At 35.9% G+C, this 23,845-nt stretch overlaps 1 protein-coding gene across 1 annotated transcript in view; it reads left to right on the forward strand.

The window, feature by feature from the left end:
- Positions 1–13,925, forward strand: part of GAD1 (glutamate decarboxylase 1) — a gene marked incomplete at both ends in the record, with an annotated part of 30,151 nt that extends 16,226 nt beyond the window's left edge. The window contains 10 exons of the mRNA XM_082001510.1: positions 1,750–1,865; positions 1,969–2,048; positions 2,253–2,307; positions 3,390–3,506; positions 3,667–3,731; positions 7,260–7,338; positions 8,949–9,098; positions 11,424–11,531; positions 12,076–12,165; positions 13,752–13,925. Of these exons, the coding sequence (XP_081857636.1) occupies positions 1,750–1,865; positions 1,969–2,048; positions 2,253–2,307; positions 3,390–3,506; positions 3,667–3,731; positions 7,260–7,338; positions 8,949–9,098; positions 11,424–11,531; positions 12,076–12,165; positions 13,752–13,925 (1,034 nt within the window). The remainder of the gene's footprint in view (positions 1–1,749; positions 1,866–1,968; positions 2,049–2,252; positions 2,308–3,389; positions 3,507–3,666; positions 3,732–7,259; positions 7,339–8,948; positions 9,099–11,423; positions 11,532–12,075; positions 12,166–13,751) is intronic.
- Positions 13,926–23,845: the final 9,920 nt, after the last annotated feature.

Consider the following 23,845-nt stretch of genomic DNA (forward strand, 5'->3'; position numbering starts at 1 on the left):
CCATGTCTTTCCTGTGCTCAGGGCTCCAGAGCTGGATGCAGGACTCCAGGTGGGATCTCACCAGAGCAGAGGGGAAGAATTACCTCCCTCAACCTGTTGGCCATACTGCTTTTGATGCAGCCCAGGATATGGTTGTCCTTCTGGGCTGTGAGCTCACATTGCCAGCTCATGTCCAGCTTTTCATCCACCAGTACTTCTGGTGTCCTTCTTGGCAGGGCTGCTCTCGATTCCTTCATCCCCCAGCCTGTACTGGTACTGGGGGTTGCCCCGACCCAGGTGCAGGACCCTGCCCTTGGCCTTGTTGAACCTCATGAGGTTCACACAGACCCATTCCTTGAACTTGTCCAGCTCCCTCTGGATGGCATCCTGTCCCTCAGGTGTGTCAACTGTACCACCCAGCTTGATGTCATCTGCAAACTTGCTGAGGGTGCACTTGATCCCACTATGTCATGGGTGAAGATATTAAAAAGTACTGGTCCCAGTAAAGACCCCTGAGGGACACCCCTTGTCACTGATCTCCATCTGGTCATTGAGCCATTGACCAGTACCCACTCTCCAGATGCAACCATCCAACCAATTCCTCATCCATCCAACAGTCCACGCATCAAATCCATCACTCTCCAATTTAGAGAGAAGGATGTTGTGGGGGGACCATGTCGAAGGCCTTACAGATGTCCAGGTAGACAGCATCAGTAGCTCTTCTCTTGTCCACTCATGTTGTCATTCCATCATAGAAGGCCACATTCCAGATTATCTGGGACATAATCTGACTGTATTCACAAGTATGCTTCTGAAGACCAAGACAAAGTGTCTTCCCATGAAGGTGATATAAAGGCAGTCAGCAATGGCAGAAAAGACTGGTAAACCATGTGGAAGTCACGGACCCATGAGTGGACCATATGGATGTCCAGCAGAACTCCAGATTTCTGGGTTTGGGGTGGAGAGGGCACCATTCTGTTTCAGAGGATGAAGGACAATTCTACCTCCTTTTGGAACAGCCAGCATAAAATCCAGGAATGCACACTTGCTTTGTCTCCAGTCCCACCTGCTAGAAAAATACAGATCTTTCTCAGTGTTCTTGTTGATGAACAAATATTGGAGGAATAAGTTATCCCAGACTTTATGGGTGAGCTTCAAATTGCTAATATTGGGGTTTGCATCATAGAACTGAGCTAACTGTCCTGGGCTCTTTTCAGCAGTAAACCAAGAGAAATAGGTGCTTTCCCTCAATTCACATTCTTTAAAAGTAAGTGTCAAAATAGATTAGCTGAATCATAGCCTGCAAAGTGCCTCTTTCCCGTAGCAGACTGTAAGGAAGCGTAGGATAACTAGCTCAGCTGTAGAAATCTCCCTTTTAGGCATCTACTTCTGTGTATATAGTGAGATGGGATAAATCCATCAATGCAACTTTTCTTCAGTCTCAGACAATTTGATAACTTCCTGTTATTCTTGCTAACAAGGAGTTGTCCTGCAAAAGCAGCACAATGAAAGCAAACTTTTTAGGAACGTGTTACAAAATATTAGCAATTGAAAGAGATGATGGATAGGAAATTCTAATGGTGTGACTTTCTAGAGGGTCTCTCCCTATGCTGTTTAGACAGATGACCGTGCATTTCAGAGATTTATTTTTTACATAGTTCACTGTCACTTTCACTGCATAATGCAAATGAGACTTCTATGTCTTTGGTCTAATATGCATTTTTTTCTCATTATCCCTATTTTATTATTCATTCATTTATTCATTAACAGGAGGGGCTATCTCCAACATGTACAGCATAATGGCTGCACGCTACAAGTATTTCCCTGAAGTCAAAACCAAAGGCATGGCTGCAGTCCCTAAACTGGTTCTCTTTACCTCGGAACATGTGAGCTTAATATGCTGCTAATTCTTAATTTATTGATGTATTTTGTGAAGATGTTTCATCATTAAACAACCACTCCATTAAATGTGCGTATGTTTTGCTGCAGAGTCACTACTCCATAAAGAAAGCTGGAGCTGCACTTGGATTTGGAACAGACAATGTGATTTTAATAAAATGCAATGAAAGGTAGGATGAATGCTAAGGTTTTCATGTATCAAATGTGTTCATCTGTTAAATTTGTTGTATTATGCTTAAGGACTGGTTCAGTACAGTGTGTCAAGTTGTTAATGGCCTGTTGAGAAAATCCTATTAAATTATTTCAACTGTAGCTAGTATTTCCATATGCATTCTTTAATTTCCTTTGTCTTTCTGTTTTTACAATAATTACAGAGGCAAAATAATACCAGCTGATTTGGAGGCAAAAATTTTGGAAGCAAAACAAAAGGTATGTGTTTTTAAAAACTAGTGCTTAAATGCTTAGCTTAGTAAAATTACCTCTCCCTTTGAAGGCTGGGAATTAACATTAAAAGAGAACATTATAATGATATAAATGTTACAATCATGTTTTCAGCTGCTTAATTTTACATTAATGTATTTTTTAGGGAATTATCTATATGTCTTGCTAAGGTTTCAATTTACTGTTTAAAAACAAAGTATTCTTGACTCTTGAACTACATCTGTATTTTATGACTTTTAAAAATAAGTTTCTATTTGGAAATATATGGAAAAAAGTATGAAAGCATGAAACTAAACCTATTTTTATCCAACTTTAATGTTTAGCCAAAACCATCAAAAATTCTATTGAAGTTTAGTCCTAAAAATTCCCATAGATTTCAAGGCTGCAATGTTAGTAAATATACCCAGAAAGTTTAATTTTTTGAGGCATGCATTGTTATTTCTTGAATCAATGAAAAATCCATTAATTTTGTATAAAACCACTAAAGTTAGAGCAATACAATTATTATTTTTTTATTTCTTAACTTCATTACATTTGGGCACTCTATGAAATTGCAGCTCACATTTATTTAATCTAATTTAAAATTGTCTCACTTTGATCTGATATTTCCACATTTATTGTTTTTGTTTTGGATTGCTTTGTTCTACTTTGTTCTGTTTATTAGTAGATAAAATCTAAAGGAACAACTTAAAGCCTTCATATCACAACTTACAAATCACATTTAATTAATTTTCCATTATACTGCTGTAAAAGTCTCAACTTTACTTGACTGTTTCCAGTCTTCTACTAGAATGTTTGAATCTCCTCACTGAAAGATATTATACAAAATAATATTCTTTACCTTCTGGCTAGTAAATTATGTGAAGTTACAGTACAATAAAAACAGAGTTTGTTCCTACTATGTATACAATTTGTTAGTTTCTACTGTTGATTATATGTACCTTTCACATGGGAAGAAAAATATTTTTAGGCTGTAAAATGGGATAGCAACGTTTCTAAAATTATTTGCACTTATATTTTTTTCTGAAAGAGGTTGGGGTTTGTATTTAATATTTTTATTTTTATTGTAGGGATACATTCCTCTTTTTGTAAATGCAACTGCAGGCACAACAGTATATGGAGCCTTTGATCCAATACAGGAGATTGCAGATATATGTGAAAAATACAACCTCTGGCTTCATGTAGATGTAAGTAACTAAATTAAGTGCTATTATTCAGGCAAATTAGGATTTTTGTTTACATGTGTTTTGTCTTGAATTAAAATATTTATTACTAGGTCCTGAGTAAATTAAAATATGTTAGGCTTTTCCAAAACAATGAATCTTCTCTTTTTTTTCTCTCTTCCAGGCTGCCTGGGGAGGTGGACTCTTAATGTCCCGAAAGCATCGTCATAAACTGAATGGAATAGAAAGGTATGACATGGTGCTTATTTGCAATACTGTTATTAAAGTACTTTCCTAAGGTACCTGACACTTCACAAATTCATGAGAAGATGAATTTGCTGCATTAAAGAGTTTAAACACTAAATTAAACAAAAGCAAGACAGACAGGAAAGGTTCACACTAGGAAGATTGAAGCAGTACTGCAGAAGAAAACAGTGATGTACAGCTGAGTGAAAGGTAAGTTTTCAGCAGATTTGGAGGACAAGGATATTGCCTGGCAAAAGGGAATAGCTTTGAAGGGACCATAAGTCTGGGAATGGGTGAAGGAGGATTTGAGGAAAAAACAGAGTGTGAGAGCTAGACAATCTCTGAAATGTAGGACTCCGAGAATAGCAGTGAGGAATGAGGAATCCAGAGAAGGTGTTTGAGCATGAATACCTATGATGGGAAGCAATGGCATGGTGGGAATTTGTCGAGATTCTCTCCTAAAAGAGAGAATCTAATATATATAATGCATATTCTAATAACAACTAATATACTTTGTCTGACCACCTGTCCCATTGTTTCTGTGGTATACTGATATGATACTGAATATACCCTTGGTCTTAGCAATTGGTTACAGTCTAAACTGCTCAAATAAAAAAAGATGTTTGCAGTTATTTCCAGAAAATAAAGCATATGTTCTGCCTGAAAATGGGTGTTCTGTAAATGGAAGTTTATAAATACATATATATGCTTGCTTTTGTATTGCTTTATATATACACACACATATATATATTTGTATAAAACAAAGAGAGGAACACATGGTAGAGACTGAATTAGCAGCGATTTTTAGGGGCAAATTTCAGTACCTATAAGGCTGGAAAGGACTATGATAGCACAGAGCTGGTACAGTTCTACAGTGCCAGACAGAAGACTTAGAGAACTTATAGGGATGCCTGGAAGAGTTACAGATACTCACTGCATCTCAGGGTAAAGGGGCCTATGAGTTGGTGCCATGGGGTGATTATATGAAACAAGCAGGAAGCTCTTGTAGAGGCCACATGAAGTCTGCAGAAAAGAGTGCGTGTGTACACCCAAGCACATAACCCAGGTTACCAAGATGCCCACTGAGACCAGAAGCCAGCCTTTATTAAACAATTAAGTGAACCAAATTTAAAAAGGCGAAGCATTTGTGCTGGAAGTGATAGCAGAGTGAGAGCATGACCGTCCCCCTAGCCCTTACAATTCAGACTCAGGAGGAGTCCTGTGTGTAGTCTTTGGCACAGATGTTCCCATATCCAACAATGACAAGGCTGTAGTCTGTCGAAGATGCTGTTTATAACCCCATGGGTGTGTGCATCTCTAGATTTCCTCTGAAACTGCTCTGTTATAAAAGGCTGCCCATCTAGAATAAAAATCAGAAAAGCAGTGGAGAACCAGAAACACGGGATCTTTCCCATCACTGCAAATATCAGCTTTCAGGGAAGCAAAAAATATTTTGTTCTACCCGTGTACTCTCAAATTAGTACCAAATTGCTTCCTTGAGTCAACTGTGCTGAAAGTGGGCACTGTGTAAAGGCATAAAATGAGAACAGTGAGCAATGTTCTTCCTTAGGGAAAACAAACTTTCCTAGTGGTGGGCATCTCATCATACAGTAAGTGAAGAACAAGTACAGGATAAAAAATAATGTACAGAAGGACTGGCAGGAAAATCATGTGGACCCTTCTGTCGCAGGGACAGCAGTGTGTAGTATGGCAGGAGTACTCTGAGGTAGCCAAATCATATCAACCTCTGCCCAATCCAATTTGCAATTCACTCATGTTATGGCAACATGTCTAATATGAGGTCAGCATCAAAAAATAGTTACCTTAAGATACACAGGTTTGGTCACAGTAGTTTGGCACATCTCTCTTGACCTGAGATCCACCCAGACGTGCTAATTAAGACCGTCATCTTAAGCAAATACAGAAAGTAGCAGAGACAAAGCATGATATTATTTCTTTTCTAGTCAGCAGTATGGATCTTCAAACACGGGTCGGGGCCCACATGTACTGCGTAATTGCCTGCCACGGGCCCCAGCTGGGGTCTGTTGCTCACACTCGGGCCAGATTTGGGCTGCCTGGAGGCATGGGACTGTGAGGACTGGCACGCTGCCACGGTGCAGAGCGGGGATTGCCTGTGGTAGGATAGCCTCTGGCTGGCTGGCTGTGCAGGGAGGAGAGCGGCGTCTTCATGTTAAAATAAACGAAATGCTCCTTGCAAAGGCAACTTGAAATTGTCTTTGTTTGGAACCCTGAAAGTTAAATAAATGTGCGAAGCTGAAACCATAGCGGTCTCAAAAGGAAATGAGCTGTTACGTAAATTGTTGTTTCTTGACTACTCCATCTGAACTACAAGTGAAATTTTTTAAAAGATAATTGCTTCCTAAGTTTGACCTATATACCTGCTGGTTTGCACCTAAGCAGGAGGTTTTAGTGGGATGGTGAGCTCCCCAGGTGCAGCACAGGCTGCACTGTTCTTTTGGCTGAGGGTTGTCTAACCTAGCACAGACGGACATTGGAATTGTTTCTGGAATCTTTATGGAATTAGCAGTCCTCAGACTGGGGTGAAGAAGTCATTGTGTTGCTCAAAACAGAGGAACTGTGGTTGTGTCTGTGTCCTCTGAGAGCAGGGTGTAGAAGAGGAGGAAATATCTTTGAATTTTCTTTCAACCATGTTGTAAGAACATATGCATAGGCTGTGAAATATGATTATGCACTTTTCTTCTCTGGAACACACTGTGAATCAAGGGGACATTTAGTAATTAATTACTTAGGGTGAAGAGGTCAATGGATGTGCAATGTTGGCACATTTATTTTAGTGTCATCGTTAAACTGTCTAAGATACATGTTAAAAATATGGAACATCTCATCTGTTTGGGTAGTAAATTAGGTGATCTTGTGCATCCACCTGTGCTTACATGTAAAAAGATTTAAGGTTTACATACAGAATGGTAGGATTATGATGTAAAGTTTTATAGCCTTTTAACGATCCATGGCTGGACAACCTAGTACAGAAAAGGCCTCTAAGTGAAAAGCAGATAAGCATGAGGAGTGTCTTTTCCTTTGCTTTCTACTTTTCCAGCAGGTGTTCAGTAAAGAACTGGCATTGCCCCAGAATTCATATTATTCCCTTAATTCTCTGACACCCCTCGCCCCCTGGAAATCAGTACCTTCAATTGATATAATCTGTCAAACTGTTTTGGTTAGTTTTATTAGTGCTATTTGCAGAAGTGGAGTCTTCTGGGGGTGAAGTTACTATATCAGCTAATCAGCATAGTCCGACACTAATTAGCTGGTATTAGTAATAATATAAACTTATCGTTGAGTCTGACATTGCGATGTTAACACACGAAAAATTCCTTTCCTGGACAGTATAGCTGGGAAAGAAGACACTTGAGACAGTAATAATCTCCATAGTGAAATCATCATGGTCAAAACTCCATACATTTCCAGCTGAAAGTAGAAAACAAAGGTGACTGCTTCAGGTTAAGTTTCTGTTTTCCAGATATATCTGAATGTGTAATTTTTTTGCAGAGCCAACTCAGTCACTTGGAATCCACACAAGATGATGGGAGTGTTGTTACAATGTTCTGCCATTCTTGTCCGGGAGAAGGTCTGCCTTATACTTAATAATTAAACAGTTAAAAAAAAAAGTAAATATCAAGCCTTACTTTTTAATAGGGTAGTGCAAAATCTATTTAATTTCAAAACTTCTTTTGGAAGGAATAATTGTGTGAATTTACATTGTGCTTAGGAAGTTGTTTTATCTTTTCTGTTTTTTTGCGTTTGAGGTTTTTGTGTTTTGGGTTTTTTTGTAAAGCTGTAGACAATATGGGTCAGATCTTTAGCTGTAGAATCTTTGCATATTCTAATAACAACTAATATACTTTGTCTGACCACCTGTCCCATTGTTTCTGTGGTATACTGATATGATACTGAATATACCCTTGGTCTTAGCAATTGGTCACAGTCTAAACTGCTCAAATAAAAATCAACATTTTTTACCTTACACATTGGTTTAGAAGTTTCTCAGTTCTGTTGAAAATAAGCCATGCTGCTTTTATTATGACTCCATATTTATTTTTAGTGCTTTCTTCTAGATTCTTTATTATCATCAATAAAAGCAAGACCAGTGTCTTAATTCTTTTAAGCAATATGTATATTCCTTAGATGATAGAAAAAAGAAGTCATGTCATTTGTGGATAAGATTAATTCTATTGACTACTAATTTATGGCATGTCAATTGCTTCTAGAAGAGGTTAGTTGAAGAAGTGGTCCCTGTGCATAGAACTGGGATGTAGGAGTCGTGGGTTTCAGTCCTAGGTCTGCCATTGCTCTTACAGGTAGCCCATTTCTAAACTGAAGGCTGCAGCATTTATTTCCCATTATAAAACACTGTGACATCTATTGCAGGGAAGCACTAGCCATTAATTAGTGGCATGCATGTTTATCATGCTAAGTATTGCAGGATTTGGCAAAATTTTTTATTCTCTATATGAGAACTTTGATAAGTGTTTTTGTATTTGTCATATGCCAGTGTCTTCAAGCTTCTTCAAAGAACCACTAATAAACTCTAAAGGAGATGCAAACCACTTTACAAATGTCACATATATAAGACTTCTGTGTAACATACACGAATTTGCTCCTCTGTTTCCTTCAGAGATATTTACCAGTAATTTGTAGGTTTCTATTGGTCTGTGGACCATATTTACTTGTAAGCAAAAATGACTGGCTCAGGTAATTTGTACTTATATTTATCACTAATGTTAATTTTCAAAAAGCTGGACAATACATAAAGTTGAAGTGTTCAATTTTTTTTCTTTCATTTTCCGTAGCTATCTGCTGCACTGAGAAACCACAGCTTTATTCTACTGTGTACTTTAACACATCAAAAATTTAAGTCTTAAGAACATAGCCTTACCAAGTGAAGAGGACAAAATTAGTACCAAACACTAGTAATCCAATTAATCTGAGAATGTTTTTTCAGGTGTGGGTGTGTAAAACCATATGACTACTCAGGGACTTGTAAAAGAACCCTCTTAGGTTATGAAATGATTTTTGTGGATCAGGTTTACAAAGCAAGGTCAGTATTTTATAATTTGACCCATTAAAGAGCAAGTCTTCTCTGTATATTTGAAATATATTTTTGTATGTCATTAATGCATACAGTTTCATATGCACATATGCCATATAAGTTATATAAGTGCATGTTTTTCATTACAGGGCATACTTCAAGGCTGCAATCAAATGTGTGCAGGCTATCTCTTCCAGCAAGACAAACAGTATGATGTATCTTATGACACTGGAGATAAGGCAATACAGTGTGGTCGACATGTGGACATTTTCAAATTCTGGTTGATGTGGAAGGCAAAGGTAAATAATTTAAAAAATCAGCTCAAAAATCAGAAATGTATTTATTTAATTTGTAAGTCTCATATAATGGAACACTTTTTTTTGACATAAATGTTTGTGTAATTACAATCTCTAAACACACAGGTATCTGAATATTAAGTCAGAAAAGAGCCATAGAACAACACTAGCCATCAATAAATTCAGTTGGAATTTAGAAGAAAGGTTTAAGTCACTAGATGGGTCCTGCAGTAAAATCAGTGAGGGCAGGACACTGAAATGGTCTTTTGTTGTAACTGTATATAGTTACATATGTATTTTATGACAGATTACGTGTAGTAGCAGTAGGGTAGACTTGGTGATTTACAAGGGTCCTTTAAGCATCACGTTTCAATGCATAGATTTTATAAGCAACTTTGAAAACAAAGCCTTTTTCTTAAGAAGCTTTGCCCAACTGATGACTTAACAGTTGATTCCCTGGTACTACTGTGATATGCCTGGATGGCTGAATTTAAGCATGGGCTTAGATAATAGGCTTATGTGTTTGCAAGATGAGGGTCCATGTAGTCAAGAAAACACATTTAATTTTTATTTCTTTATCTGCAATCATCTTATTATTATTCTTGTTGCCCTATGCTGAAAAAATGGGAATTCAGTTGGGTAACCTGTCCATGGTCTAATATTTTTTTATAAAACTGAGATGAAATTCTATGCCAAAATCATAAAACGGTTTTCACTTTGGGTGAGAGTTAGATAGCAATAGTAAATAACCTGTTATGATAAGAGATGTTTTCATGCAGAGTTCCTCAGTATTGAAGACTGAGTGAAGAAAATAACAGAACTTTAGATATACAGTTACTTTTAAACAGATGGTAGAATTGTCATCGTTTATTTTTAAAAGTACTTCAGAAAAAGAAACAAAACACTTCAACACAAAATACTTACAACAATTGCTTTAGTAATCAGCATAGGTTTGGTTACCAGGCTAAGTACATTTCAGTTCAGACTCAGTTCTTCCTCCAAAATAAATAATTTTGATTGTAATCCAGTAACATGAAACTGCTTATGACACATTAGAATCGAACTGTGACTAGCAATTTTGAAGTGTGTTGTTTATGGTTCTAATTACCAAGTGCTGACACCATTAAAGCATGGACCGAACATTTTTCTGAATACATATTTTGTTAAAACTAGCATGCTGATTCTACCTCTGCTGTTACAATCATCTGTTAAACTGACCTCACTAAAGAAGTAGAGCACTTCACAATAAAGAAAAAAAATATAGTGGAAACCATAATGGATATGGGTCATATTTAAAATTTGGAAGTAAGATATTTGTGGATGTGATTCTTTAAAAATGTTATAGATTAAAATTGGTGAATTGATCTGTATATCTGGAATTTAAATTTCTCCAGAAATTTGTTACTTTGGGTTTCTGTTTGGTCTGACAGATTCAGATTTCTTGGACCCGAGTTCTCTGAAGTATTGTATGGAGCCTGTTTCTAGCAGATTGAACGATTATATTACAAAAATGTTAAGAAAACAAAATATCAGGGGCTATGGAAATTTTTCCTTCAGCATTAGCCACCGTGAGTGGTCATACTCTTGTCCTCATAATAGAAATACACAGCCTAGGTCCAAAACTGTTCTTGTGACTTTACCTTCAGTCATTTTATTCAGTACAAAGAACTTACCCCAAATAAGCAATAATTTAAGATTGTACTTGTCCTTCTTACTTCTTCATTCATGTACAAAGTGTACTTTAAAAAAAAACCCACAACTTTTTTTTTCTTATTTCATTTATTATCAGCATTCATCCACTTTATTGGGATTATGATCTTTCAAAACAAATCAGATATGACAAAAGATCAGTTGGTAGGCAAATGACTTTTAGCAAACATATTGCAGGATTTTGCTTGCTGACTTTTTTAAATGCAAATTTCTAGCAAACTGTTCAGAGGAAATAAATTACTTCCCAACTCTTACTCTTTCAATTGAGTTCCCATTCCACGTTCCTAGTCTTTCAGTGAGAGCTGGGAAGCCAAGACTTAATATTCGTAGTATTTTTGGAAAGTGAAAAAAAGAGCTAAAAATAATCTATTAAAAAAATCAAAAGCCCTTGTTATTATCATAATAAATTCTCTTAAAATGAGAACAAAACTAAACAGTGATTGCAGTCAGGCCACATTTAGTCAATGTTGATTAACTTTACTTTTAAGTTACAAGAAATAATACTGTTAAATGTTTTCTGATTGAAGACATTTAAGAGTGAAGCCTATCTGAAAAGATAATTGCATTGGAGGAGGAAAAATGACCATATAATTAATACTTACTTTCTTTTTAAAACAGGGTACAGTAGGATTTGAAAATCAGATCAACAAATGCCTGGAGCTGGCAGAATATCTCTACACTAAAATCAAAACCAGAGAAGAATTTGAGATGGTTTTTGAAGGGGAGGTAAGTTTTCTTTCATTTAACATGCATGGAGGAGCCAAATCTGTATGCAATTTCGAAAACAGTCTTCACACTTCTCACAGTTATTCAAGCCACCTGTGCAAAACTGCTTTTATTTTCTAAAGAACTACATGACTATTGGCATCTGGGCAGTTTTTTTGGCCAAATGCGTGTGGTTTTGTACCATAAATGTGAGATTTATCTCCTCTCCTTCTCTTCTGAAGAGGACTTCTCAATTTAGGGTATGAATGATGGAATAATTCCTGGAAAACAGTTCCTCACAAAACTGTGGGAAGGTGAAAAGCATTTGCACTTCATTAGCACCCTAAAACATCATAAATGGGACAATGTGTAGGGAATCTGAGACAACAGATGCAACCAGCAGTACTGTAATCCATTTATTTTGTTTTAACATGCAGAACTAAGAAAGTTATTACTATATTTTCTCCTCCATCTCTGTGCTAAAATATGCTACTGACCAGCCTTTAGTGTGTGATTGATCTATATTATTTTGTTTATTGATGTATGTGTTTGGTTCCTTTTGCAGCCAGAGCATACAAATGTATGCTTTTGGTATATTCCGCCGAGTCTCAGGGGCATGCCAGACTGCGATGAGAGAAGAGAAAAGTTGCACAGGGTATGTGGGTTTTATTAAATGCAAAAATACAGTCTACTCCTTCAACTCAAAGTACTCTGTTTATTAAAAATAATGTATCTGTGTGTTGACACATGTTCCAAATTCTGGGACAACAGTTCTCCAGTTGCTTGTTATGACCTTGATATTTGTTCACTTTTGTCTCCCATTTATACTGAGACTGAAGTCACATTTCCCCTATAGAACCAGTTACAGAACATACTTGGTTATTCGTTGCTTTGTATCACTTCTGTGCTCCCAAAAGTGTTACGAATCTTTAAAAGTAGCTAGCCACAAAGACGTCCTAGTTCTGTTGGAACAGGACAGTATATCAGCAAGAGAAACGGAAGAGTGATTATTTGAAAATGCTGGAACGGGTAAAGGGCATGGAAACCTGTAGGTCCTTCTCAGGTCTTTATTTTGATTTTAAACATGCTTGGCTAGTCATGCATTAATGCTTTTCAGTGAAAATGAATAGCCTTTGGAGGACTTTGGGAGAAATTTCTTTGAAGAAATGATAGAGGGAAAAGTGAAGGCATCGTAGAGGCACCACCAGGAAAAGTATTGTGTTACTTAGGACTTGAGGGAAGTGAAATACATTAATTTTGTAGTAGCATTTTGGACAGACAGAATTGGAATGAAAAACATTCAAGAGACAAAAGAATGATTTTATAGTTGTCAAAATGAATTGCAATTTTTTTTTTATGTTTGGGAAGGGAGAAGAATGGGCAAACTTGGGAGGTTTTGTAGAGGATTTTATGTCTGCATCACACTGGGGAAAGAGAACAGAAGAGAATAGAAATTCCTGGGTCTACCCAGTGACATGTTAGATAAAGAAATTGCCAAAAAAGAGAGAAAAGAGGAAAAAAGATAAGACTGGTAAGAAGGTTGAAATGTTTGACTTGACCCTGTTAAATGTTAGAGGACATTGTAAAGCATCCTACAAAACAGTAAAAGAGACAGACATCTGACCTTGGCTGGCAGAGAGTAGAGCAGGAGCAAGAAGGTCTGGATAGAAAAACTGGACTTAGTCAATACCAAATATTAAGACTTTTAGAACATTATTCCTTGTAAATTAAAGTGAGGAAGTGAGAATGTGATAAATGCACATAGATCTTGGTGAAAAATTTCCATCACTCTTGTCCCTCCCACCACCACCACCCCAGAAAATGACTTTGAGAATATATAATACTCTCATGGAAAACATCCATTACCCTCAAAAAGATGGCTCTGGAGTAGGTTTTCATAAAAAGACAGAAACCTGTCTTCATGAGAAAATCTTCAGCACAAAAAAATTGACATGTACATTTAACACATAAAATTATTACATAGTGAATGCTCTAGGATGCTATGAATCTACTAATCAAAAAGATGGTTATTATGATTGTCAATTTTCCTTTAAATATCCAATCCTACATGTTTAGTTTTTCAAGCTTTTTCAGTTACAGATTTTTTTATAAAAACTAGTGCCTTTCTGATCTGTCCATTTATTTTTTCCAAATTAAGAAATGTTGTGACATACAAAGAAAGGATGAAATTTTTTAATTACTCTTATCTCTCTCTTCTTTTTTATTTTTTAAATTATAAAGGTGGCACCAAAAATCAAAGCACTGATGATGGAGTCAGGTACTACCATGGTTGGATATCAGCCTCAGGGCGATAAAGTCAACTTCTTTCGAATGGTCATCTCAAACCCAGCAGCGACTAAGTCTGACATTGACTTCCTCCTTGAGGAAATAGAGAGATTGGGGCAGGAGCTGTAGTACAGTGGTTGAATTATTTATTTCTCTAATTCACTGTTTTCCAGCACTGGCTATTTTTTTAAACCAGTTCTGCAGAACACGTTTTAAGGAAATTCTCTTTGTGTAAGTTCCAATCTCCTAAGACATCGTTAAACAAAACTATAGGCTACTGAAATGTATATGTATTGGTAGATCATACTGCTGAGGGAAAATGTATTATCTTGAAGTGAAATACTATTGACTGTTACATTGGTCTTGTTTACTGTAGTCAGCAGGAAATTAATAACTACTAAAATAGCAAATTAAGAACCATGCACAGTATATATGTACAGTATAAATAAATATATATAATTATATATATATACACATACATATATATATAAAATGTGGTTATAAACTTAGATCTAAGCCACAGCATGTTTTCCACTTTAAGAGAATTAACTTTTCCTTCAACAACTAACTATGTGGATAATGTGCTAAAGACTTTTCTGCCAGGTAAAAATAGACATATAGAAACATTTCTAAAATGTAGATTCTTAGGAGCTAAAGAAAATGTATAACAGTATTAAATCTTATTGTTGGTGCTTCTCTCACGTACAAAACAGCAATCTCTAACAGCACCTTCAAGGAAAATAGTTGTATTTCCCCTTTAGTGTCACATCAGGGGATAATAGTAGCACAGTCATTGTAACAGGTATATTATTGCTGTATTTTTAGAGGTTAATTTGTGTAGATTGTGTATATTATTGTTAAATGACTTTGTGTAAAAGGATTTAAATGTAATAGTTTTACAGCAAGATAACTGTTGAATTGTAGGTATATGAAATATTTGCTTATTTATATGCAGAGATTTACCATGCTGAAGAGTTGTCTTGTATTTTCTTCCGTTTGTAATGTATCCTATTTATATATTATTGAAGTTCTAAATAATGTTTATGGTATTTTAGTGTCTTTGTGAGCCAAAGAAAAAATACAAAAATATTAGGTGACACTTTCATTTAAATCCTAGTGCCCTTAAAATAATAACTTACAGATAATTTTACTGAATATAAGGAATTCTAACATTGTGTATAGACTGTCAAATGATGAGATCCCTTTAATCTATTAGAATTTTCAGTTTTATTTATTGTAATGTCAGACTGTCTGTTCAGTGTACTGAATGCATTTCTAGTGAATATTGGTTGCTAACCAAGGCCCCTGTTTTTGAGTTGTATTTCAGGACTGAGATCTATGACCATTTTAACTAAATTCTGTGGGAAGATTCCTGAAGGTCTATAGCATTTCTATGGGAGTTTTAACCAGCATCATTCTTTTAGTGAAATGGAATTCACTATGTGTTTGGAACTTATAAAATAAATAAAAACAAAAGTAATCTCAGAATCTTTAAATACAGCTGGCTTGTCACAACAATTTAAACTGGCTAGACTTTTCAAAGTATAGACACCAGAGTCATCTGCAGCTTGTTCAGTTTTAATCATTAGATAATCAATACTACCAAGTGGAAGACTCCATACTGGAAACAGAGTAGTGGAACAAAATGAAGGTTCAATAATCCTCTGTTTACTGAGTTACTGTCATGGTGATAAATGGAATATGCTAATTTCAAGTATTTTCATACATGATTCTATGGCTCTCTTCTATGCAAGTCAGTAATTAATTGGTTTTTCTTTTTTTTTTTTCCAAATCAGTAATAAAATTAAATCATTTTAGAAATGTTCAGAGAAATGCAGCCATGCTATGCAGTTTTCGCAGCCTCTTTGGCCCACTTCAGTCCTGTGGAAGGACAACTACAGCCAGGAGAGATTTCCATCCTGCAGGTCCCACTGGTTGTTTTCTGAGGATGCTGTCTCACATCTCTGGCTGAGTCATAGCAGGGAGAAGGAAGAAGCTGCCATGGTAAATGCCATAACATATAGCACAGCCTTTCCAGCTTTTTGTAGGACTGTTGCTTATCCCCCTTCTGTAACCTTCTGTAAAACTTTTTCTTGAAATTATTTGAGTTGAATCTAAAAATTATTATAAATCTGTCACTGTCTTTTAGATTTATGAGTCTGACTTTCAAAATATTATCTACATTGTTATTTTTATGCCATGAATACCCCCAGTAATCTCACCAGTACACTATTTCTTTCATTAGGTTGTTTTCCTCAAGACAGTGTAGTTGGTTTCTTGCCTTCTTGATCTTAAACCTCAATCTTCCTTAACTGTAACCCTGATATCTTACCATGTCTTCAATACTTAACATTTCTTGATGTAAACGTGCATGCTGTATGACCTGAGGCCTGCAATACAGAAGCAGTGTGAACATTGACTTCAGTATCAACTTCCATAATATTAAATGTCATTCTTTATAGGTATCAGCTATTCATCGAAACTAGAGGGCCTCTCATTGAGAGCTCTTTTTAGAATACAGGAAGAAGTTTGTTTTGAAGAGGTAGTACATGTCACACTTCAATTCACAGGCTTCTGCCTGAAATCTGGTCTCTGTCACAGTTTTACTTTGTTCAAAGGGCAGCTACAGAAGATTAAAATATTTCCCTCAGTCCTTCTTGTTTATGAGGAACAATATGAACTAGTATGATCGATGCAAAGATGTATAACTGCTGACCTAGCTTCACCAGGGCATTTTACATCTTTCACACAAGCAGCACCATGGTCCTTGTGATTTCTTCAACCAGTTCTTAGGTGGGAATTTCTGACTTCCTCCACCTCCCTAGTCAAGATATTTCAGCAACAGTATTACTGAAGATCCTGACTTAACCTTAGTATTTTAACCTCATGGACCTTGTATCCAGATCATCATCTCAATATTCTAATAATATGTTATTGTATTTGAAATGTTGTGTCTCCTAGAAGCACATAATCTGTGTAAAGAGAATCATCCTGATGTAACTGATCATGAAACTGTAAAACAGACCGTAGTATGGCTTACTGGCATTCATACAGCAAACCTTGGACAGTCCTGTGATGTAGTCAGAAATAGGTCTAGATATCTTCAGCACATACACAGTGTTTTGCTCAGTAAAATTTCTGCTTCTTCATTTAATAGAATATCTTGGTTTTGGAGATCAAAATCATCAGAGGTTCCACCTATTGCCATTGATAGTTTGCAGCTAGGTGGGAATAATGGAGCCCCTCCTGCCTGTTTCAGAAGTGAGACAGTTATCAGAAAGTTGTTTTCTCTAAAGACAGGGGGTAAATTTATCTTCCTACCCTCTGCATTTTATCTTCCCTTTCTGCAGTGGTGTGTCTTGACACAGATGATACCCACAATTAGATTTTTGCAAAGCTTTTAATTCTAATATCAGACTCCAGAGTGTTTCCCCGTTACATGTACCTGCTTCCACAGGTACAGGGCTCATATTGATTTCCGACTTGGTTAGGTGATTTTAACAGAGCAGTTATGGTCATCAGTGAGAGAACTCATCTGTGTTTTCTTCTCAGTAGGTAATTTTCATCTGAGTAATATGTTACAGCTTCTCAGACAAAAGCTTACCTGGAATTTTCCTGCTTTTTAATCCATACACTATTGACTGTGAGAGATCAGGAAGTATGGATACACAGAAGTGTTGAATAATTCAAAGCACTGCAATTCCAGGTGAGTATCTTTGTTTTTCTGAGGTTTAAAAATATACTCTAAGATAGCAATTTTGCCTTTAGAATCACATGGACAATCACTGTAATTTTGTGTGAGTGAATTCAGATCAAATAAACAATAGGCAAGATCTTAGCTGAACACGTAGCTCCAGTGCTTATTAACTGATGTAATTTATTTGGAAAAGACTGACCATTGGATAAAAATCAACAGCAGCTGTTGATTTTTAATGAGAAAAAATCTGATTGTATTATTAAATGTACTTTTTAGAGAAGACAGTTAGATTATACTATTCACAACAGACAGACAGAACCAGGGGCCTTGGGAGTAGCCCAGGATTTTAAAATTGTTATTGACTTAGTTCATAATCTGTTTTTTGAATGGTGACAAATAGGAAGAGATTTTTTAAACAGAATCTCTGTTTTGTTGTTTAAGAAATGTCGAAGTTATAAAGAAGATACGCAATGCAGTTTTAATTTTTCAATAAAAGTCGATCTTAAAACTGACTAATTTGTCTCATATAATTTTTGTGAGCTCTTTTGTTTCCTTAAGAATATGAGACAAAAGCCATACAACATTATCCCTCACATTAAAAACAGTAAGGCAAATGCTAAGGCTACTATTTAGTTTTAATTGTGAATTGAATTTGAGCTTGTACCAACACAGACAGAGGAAGAACCCCAAGCTCTGAACTTTGATCAGTTTGAATAGGATTGTTGAGACGTTAGTACTCTGTAGAGAATCTAAAAATCTTTCTGTGTGGTGTTTTGTGTGGTTTCTGAAATCCTCATCCAATTTATACAGACGACCCAAGAAAGTACAGGAACTTTGGAAGGAGTAGAAAGGGTAGATTCAAGCCCTTGTGGTAGAAGCCCTGCTATTTAATCTGTGGATACATTTACAAAACTTACTACTTGTAATGCAGGTCTTACTCCCAGGAAGACTTGACCACAAACTTTGCATACTTTGCGATGCCACTGGTTGATCTTGCTTGTTTATTAAGCACATTTAAATCTGCACACAATTGCAACTAAGACATTTTTATGCAATCAAAAATCTACTTGACTGAAAAAGTACTTTTCTGTATGTAAAAAAAATGCAGGACAGGACCAGGCTTAAAGGTGTTTTGAATAGTGTGATGTTTCAGCACTTCTGTGCTTGTCTGGAAAGAAATGATACAGAGATGGCAAAAGGAGCCCTCACAGCCACACTGTGGAATCAGTACTACAGGATTCGGGGTGCCTGATTGCAAAAGCATTTAAAGTTTGTATAGCAGAAAATCTGTGAGTGTTCTTATCAGAGTCAATTAGAACTGGGTTTCCTTGCTCGGCCCCTTTTGTGGTAAGCATTGTAATGCACAGTCGTTTTACAGTAAAAACACTTCCTTGAAACACAAGCAAATGAGATATTGGCAGCTTTGTTTTGTGAGTACCGTAAATATGTTTTGTAAGAATAATTTTGTAAAGGTGTACAAGGGAAGCCTAATCTTGCCACCACAGAAGTCGATGGGAGAATTGTTGCTAATTGCAGGAATCAATCTTTCCCATTCTTGGAAATGAAAGACCATTTCCTAATGAAACAATGCAATGAGACCCTAAGTCTGAAATACTGAAATTCTTACATTGTCTAAAAAAAGGCTATGCATAATGCAGTAACATCAAACAAATTCAATGTATCTCATATGGAATCATAAGTGTTTTAAAGTACACCAGAAACTGAGTTTGAGCATAAAATAATTGAAATGTAAAATTTATAAGAATGCCATAACTTCTGAGAAATACCGTTTTCTTCCTAATTGGGCTTCAATGAAGCATAATAATTACAAAATACAAGTCTATTTAATTACAAAATGCAAGTATGAATTAAAGCTTTTGTGGCAAATCTTTTGGTGTATGATGTGTCTTTATCTATGCATGATATATACTTGATATATATCATGTATTACATGAAAAAGGTGATTAAAAATTTTGGGTTCTAGACCGTATTTTGGGGCAACCTGCCATTCTATTATGGGAGTTACAATATTTTTAATTCTTTTTTTTTATACCACATATATCAAAATATGAGTACATTTTTAATTCATAAAAGTATAAAATGATTTCTTTTCATGATGTAGGCAAATTCTGATTAATTACTGCTTTATGCATGATCCATAGAATTGTCATTGATTTTAACAGTATGTAACAAATTTGATTTTGATTGCTTTAGGGTAGGATAAGCATCCTTCAAGTAGGATGGGTTTTCTTAAGAACAGTTTTCTTTCCATGTTAAAGAATTCTATGCAGCAAACTAAGTATGAGGAAAATATATGCTGCAAAGAAACTTAAGTCCATTAGTGTAGCATGCAAATACCATAATGTAAAGGACTAAAAATTATGGAAGATGATTGTTTCATGTGTGAGTATTAAGGAATGTTCAGCTTACATACAGACTGTTCAATAAAATGTTAGGACCACAATGAGACTGTTTGTAGTTAGGTAGAGCTTGCTGTGGTCAACAGAATTACATCCACCTGAATTTCTTTCGTGTTTTATAATTTGCAAATTGTGACAGTTATGCTTAGGGTGGTGATACATGAATCGTGAGTACTACTCACTCAAGAACTGCAACTAAGCTAGTGAAAAAGAAATGAGAAGATGCCAGCATTGACTGAAAGCAAAGGTTAAAAGGAAGAATGGCTGCACAACGTGGAAGGATTTGAGTTTCATTAGAACATTTGGAAGAATCAGACTTCTGGACAAGCAGAATTAAAATTATGGCTAGAATAAAAGACAAGATGCAAGCACAAGTTTTTAAGTAGACCTGGTAAAGAAACAAAAAAATTCTGGTTCTCTGTTTTAATAAATCTATCTACTGAGGAAAAGTGGAGCATTGTCTAGTAATGATGATAACAGGAACATTTGAAGATAAAATATTTTACACTCTGATTTATTTCTGCTGTTTATTATGTAATCTGTTCAGCATCTGAATATAATTATTTCAGACTGGATACATATACTTTATCTGTGTATTTGTGAATGTATTTATATTACTTGATATAAAACACAAGGACATGTGCATGTACATACTCAGTGTGTATCAGAAAAAATGAAGTCTTGCATGATGTTGACCGTTTTGTGTGGGACTTTTCAGGACATTAAACAAGTATATCATGAAGGAAACAGTAAATTATTTTCCCTTACCTTTGAAAGTATATGTGTGTGTTGTGTATGTATATGAATTATTAAATCTCTAATATGTGAAATTCTTAAATTATATACCTTTTAACAGGATACCAGCCTAGTTCACCTGAGGACAGTTAGTTTGAGGCAGGAATTACTATATGAAAATTTTTGGCCTTGTGTGGAAAGGTGTTTTGCCACAACAGTGTGAGCAAAAATATGTAAGATCATTACAGGTGATAGGAAATGGAGAAAAGCTATGTTTAACGTTTCAAGAAAGCCTAGAAAAATATCACTACAAGCAAAATCAACAAATGTAAGTACAATTACTTTAACTTAGATTTACAGAAGCCTGTCGTCTGTGACCACAATGTAAGCTGATTTGAAGCTGTATCCATTTGGTGTGACATCAGCAAGAGTTTGGATAATGCTGGTGTATGAAGCAAGCATATTGGCTTTCAAAAAAATAAAAACTTGAGTGCTAACTTTAAACTCGACAGGTAGAAGTGTCTCTAAAAAGTAAAGTGAGAAAGGCATAAGATTTTTCTCACTCAGCATCAGGTTGGTTAGCGCTCTTCATGTCTTCTAAAGATTGCACTTATCATAAATTATGTTCACTGTTCAACATACTGCCTTATTAATTAGGACTTTTCATGGGCCCCATCAAAAACAGGCACTAATCTCAATTAACCTTCTTCCTTTAGTTTTGGGAACACTGCCTGCAGGGTAAGACTGACATTTGTGCTTGTGGGCATAGGGCCAGACGGACCACTAGATTGTATGTGATGAACTCTTTATTTCCATTACTTTCAGTTTTTAATGGCTCCTTGCTGCATTGTCTGGCTGCGAGCATCCTTTGAAGAAAAGGCCCTTGCTGACTGTCTCCGCCAATTCACTCTCCTGCCACACGTGGGGCACTGGCAATCGCCAAACGCACTAGCACAGCTTTTGGTTATCTCAAGGAGCACAGCTTCACTGAGCAATGGGGCGAGACCTCCACGTGCTGGGTGTGACAGTGCTGAACCAAAGAACCACTTTTGGTTACAGCAGGATTTCCTATTTGTGGAAAATACGACTGTTACTAATTCATTGTAACTATGACTTTTAATAACTCATTGTTTTAATTTGTCGGTAGGTACGCTATTCACTTATCTTGTTCACACCTTTTAAAAGTGTATCATTTGTACCTGATTATGTTATGTTTCAGGGCTATTATATTTATTTATACTGTTTTGTATCATCATGGCTCTTCAATTATTCTACATATTTTTCAAGAAGATGGGTTTTTTTTCCCACTACAAAAAAAACAGCTTTAGTTTCCCTGCTGTAAATACCCCGTAGCAGTCAGTAGTTTATATTGTTTTTACTCAGTTCTAGTGAAATGTAATTATTCTGTAGGTATAAATTAATTACAAGCTCTATCTTACAGTATAATGCAATGCATATTCTCTTGTCTTCCCAAGGATATGAGGCCTGTCTTTTTGCAAGATATGATAAGAAGTCACAGATTGCTAATTTGTGACCTGGCTCCCTAGCAGTGAGAATTGTAATTGCCATCAGACAGCTCCCTCTGCTTTCTTAAGTGAGTACACACAGACTCTGATTGCAGCATTAGAGCTAGCATTGCAGTTGAAAGAAAACCCAACAAAATTTCTTCCTTTTGAACACATCAACATTACTTTAAAAAGAGCTACCATGCCAGTTAATTGCTACAATTTGCCTTCCCCAAAAGCCTAATTTTAGGTTGTTTGTGGTTTTTCTTTTTCCTCACAGATATTCTGTGACTGTAATGTAAATAATTATGCTTAGCTATTGTTGAACGACTTCAAAACTCATGTTGATTTTCTATATATAATGCTGCCATAATTGTACAATTACTGGTGTACTGGAAGCAGTCCAGAGGTGGAATGGAGGGTCCCAGGAGAATTTGGAGACTCTTTCATTTACTCTGTAGCTTAGTCCAGAGCTGTTTCCGTTAAGCTGGCAAAATGGTCAAAAGAAGGAACTGAAATCACTGGATTACACCATAGAGTCTTGGTTGAATACTCAGAAAAATGTATGTGACTTGAATTTACAACAGGAATGCCTCTTCCCCTCTCATCGTTTAGCAAAAACAATTAATTAAAAGAGCTTCAACAAACAAATGGCCCTTACTTGGGACCGTGTCCTCAGTTTGGGGTTTATGTAGTGAACTACTAATTCATCTGTCTACCTACCTAGGTAATTTCTAAATGAACATAATTCATGTTCAAGTGTACATCTCTAGGCTTGCAACATCAAATTATTCTTCACTTAACAGGACATCCACAAAATTTTAAAAGTAAATAATGCTTTCTATATTCATCTTCCCAGTATATTGCTCATCCTTCCACTGAATGGATCAACAGAACCTTTCAAATATGTGTGTGTAAGAGAGAGAGTGTATAAGAAAAGCTTCTCTGCTAGGTTACCAAACAAGTCTTTTACACCTGTCTTTGAATGGAAGAGTAGATTGGGAGGTTGTCCTAACACAAGAAAACAAAACTAATTCAGACACCCTGACTTTGGTGGTGTTCTCAGGTAAAAATGAAAGGGGAAAGAGAGATAAAATGATTGTTGGTGGTATACCAAAGAAGAGTCACACAGGGCTTTTACCACTTTGTAAATTATTCACTCTTGCTGGTTTAATTTACAAATTTGATAACAGAACCTACGTTAAGTGGCACTCATTGCATATAGTTTGAAATAGATACCAGCTTACAGTATGTTGTTTTGTAGGAATACATTTGACGTTGAAATGTATGTGAATGTCTACCTGAACCTAACTGCTTATTTGTATAATTTTAAATGCACAGGATTTTTCTAGCAGTAATATTTTTTCATTACATCCATAGGCACTAGAAGCAGTTTTTACCATTTACACCACTCAGCAAAGGGTGCAAAGAGGAATTATTTAGAGAGGTAAAGCTTTCTTCTACCCACTTTGTTGACTTATGTTTAGCTATCTTAGATCAGGTTAAGTTTCTAATAGTGTGGATGTCTATCAAAGTATAGGTTGGTTTCCTAGGCTAAACAATGCAAGTTTCATTACTAAAATAATTTGAAATGGCAAAGAGCGAAGCAAAACAGTGGAAAATATACTGTATATAAAACTGTTGGAATGACTTGTAGAAGCAAGTAATGTGAGCTGATTATTCTATCTCTAC

This window comes from Phaethon aethereus (genome assembly GCF_964289735.1).
Source record: "Phaethon aethereus genome assembly, chromosome: 6".
NCBI lineage: Eukaryota > Metazoa > Chordata > Aves > Phaethontiformes > Phaethontidae > Phaethon > Phaethon aethereus.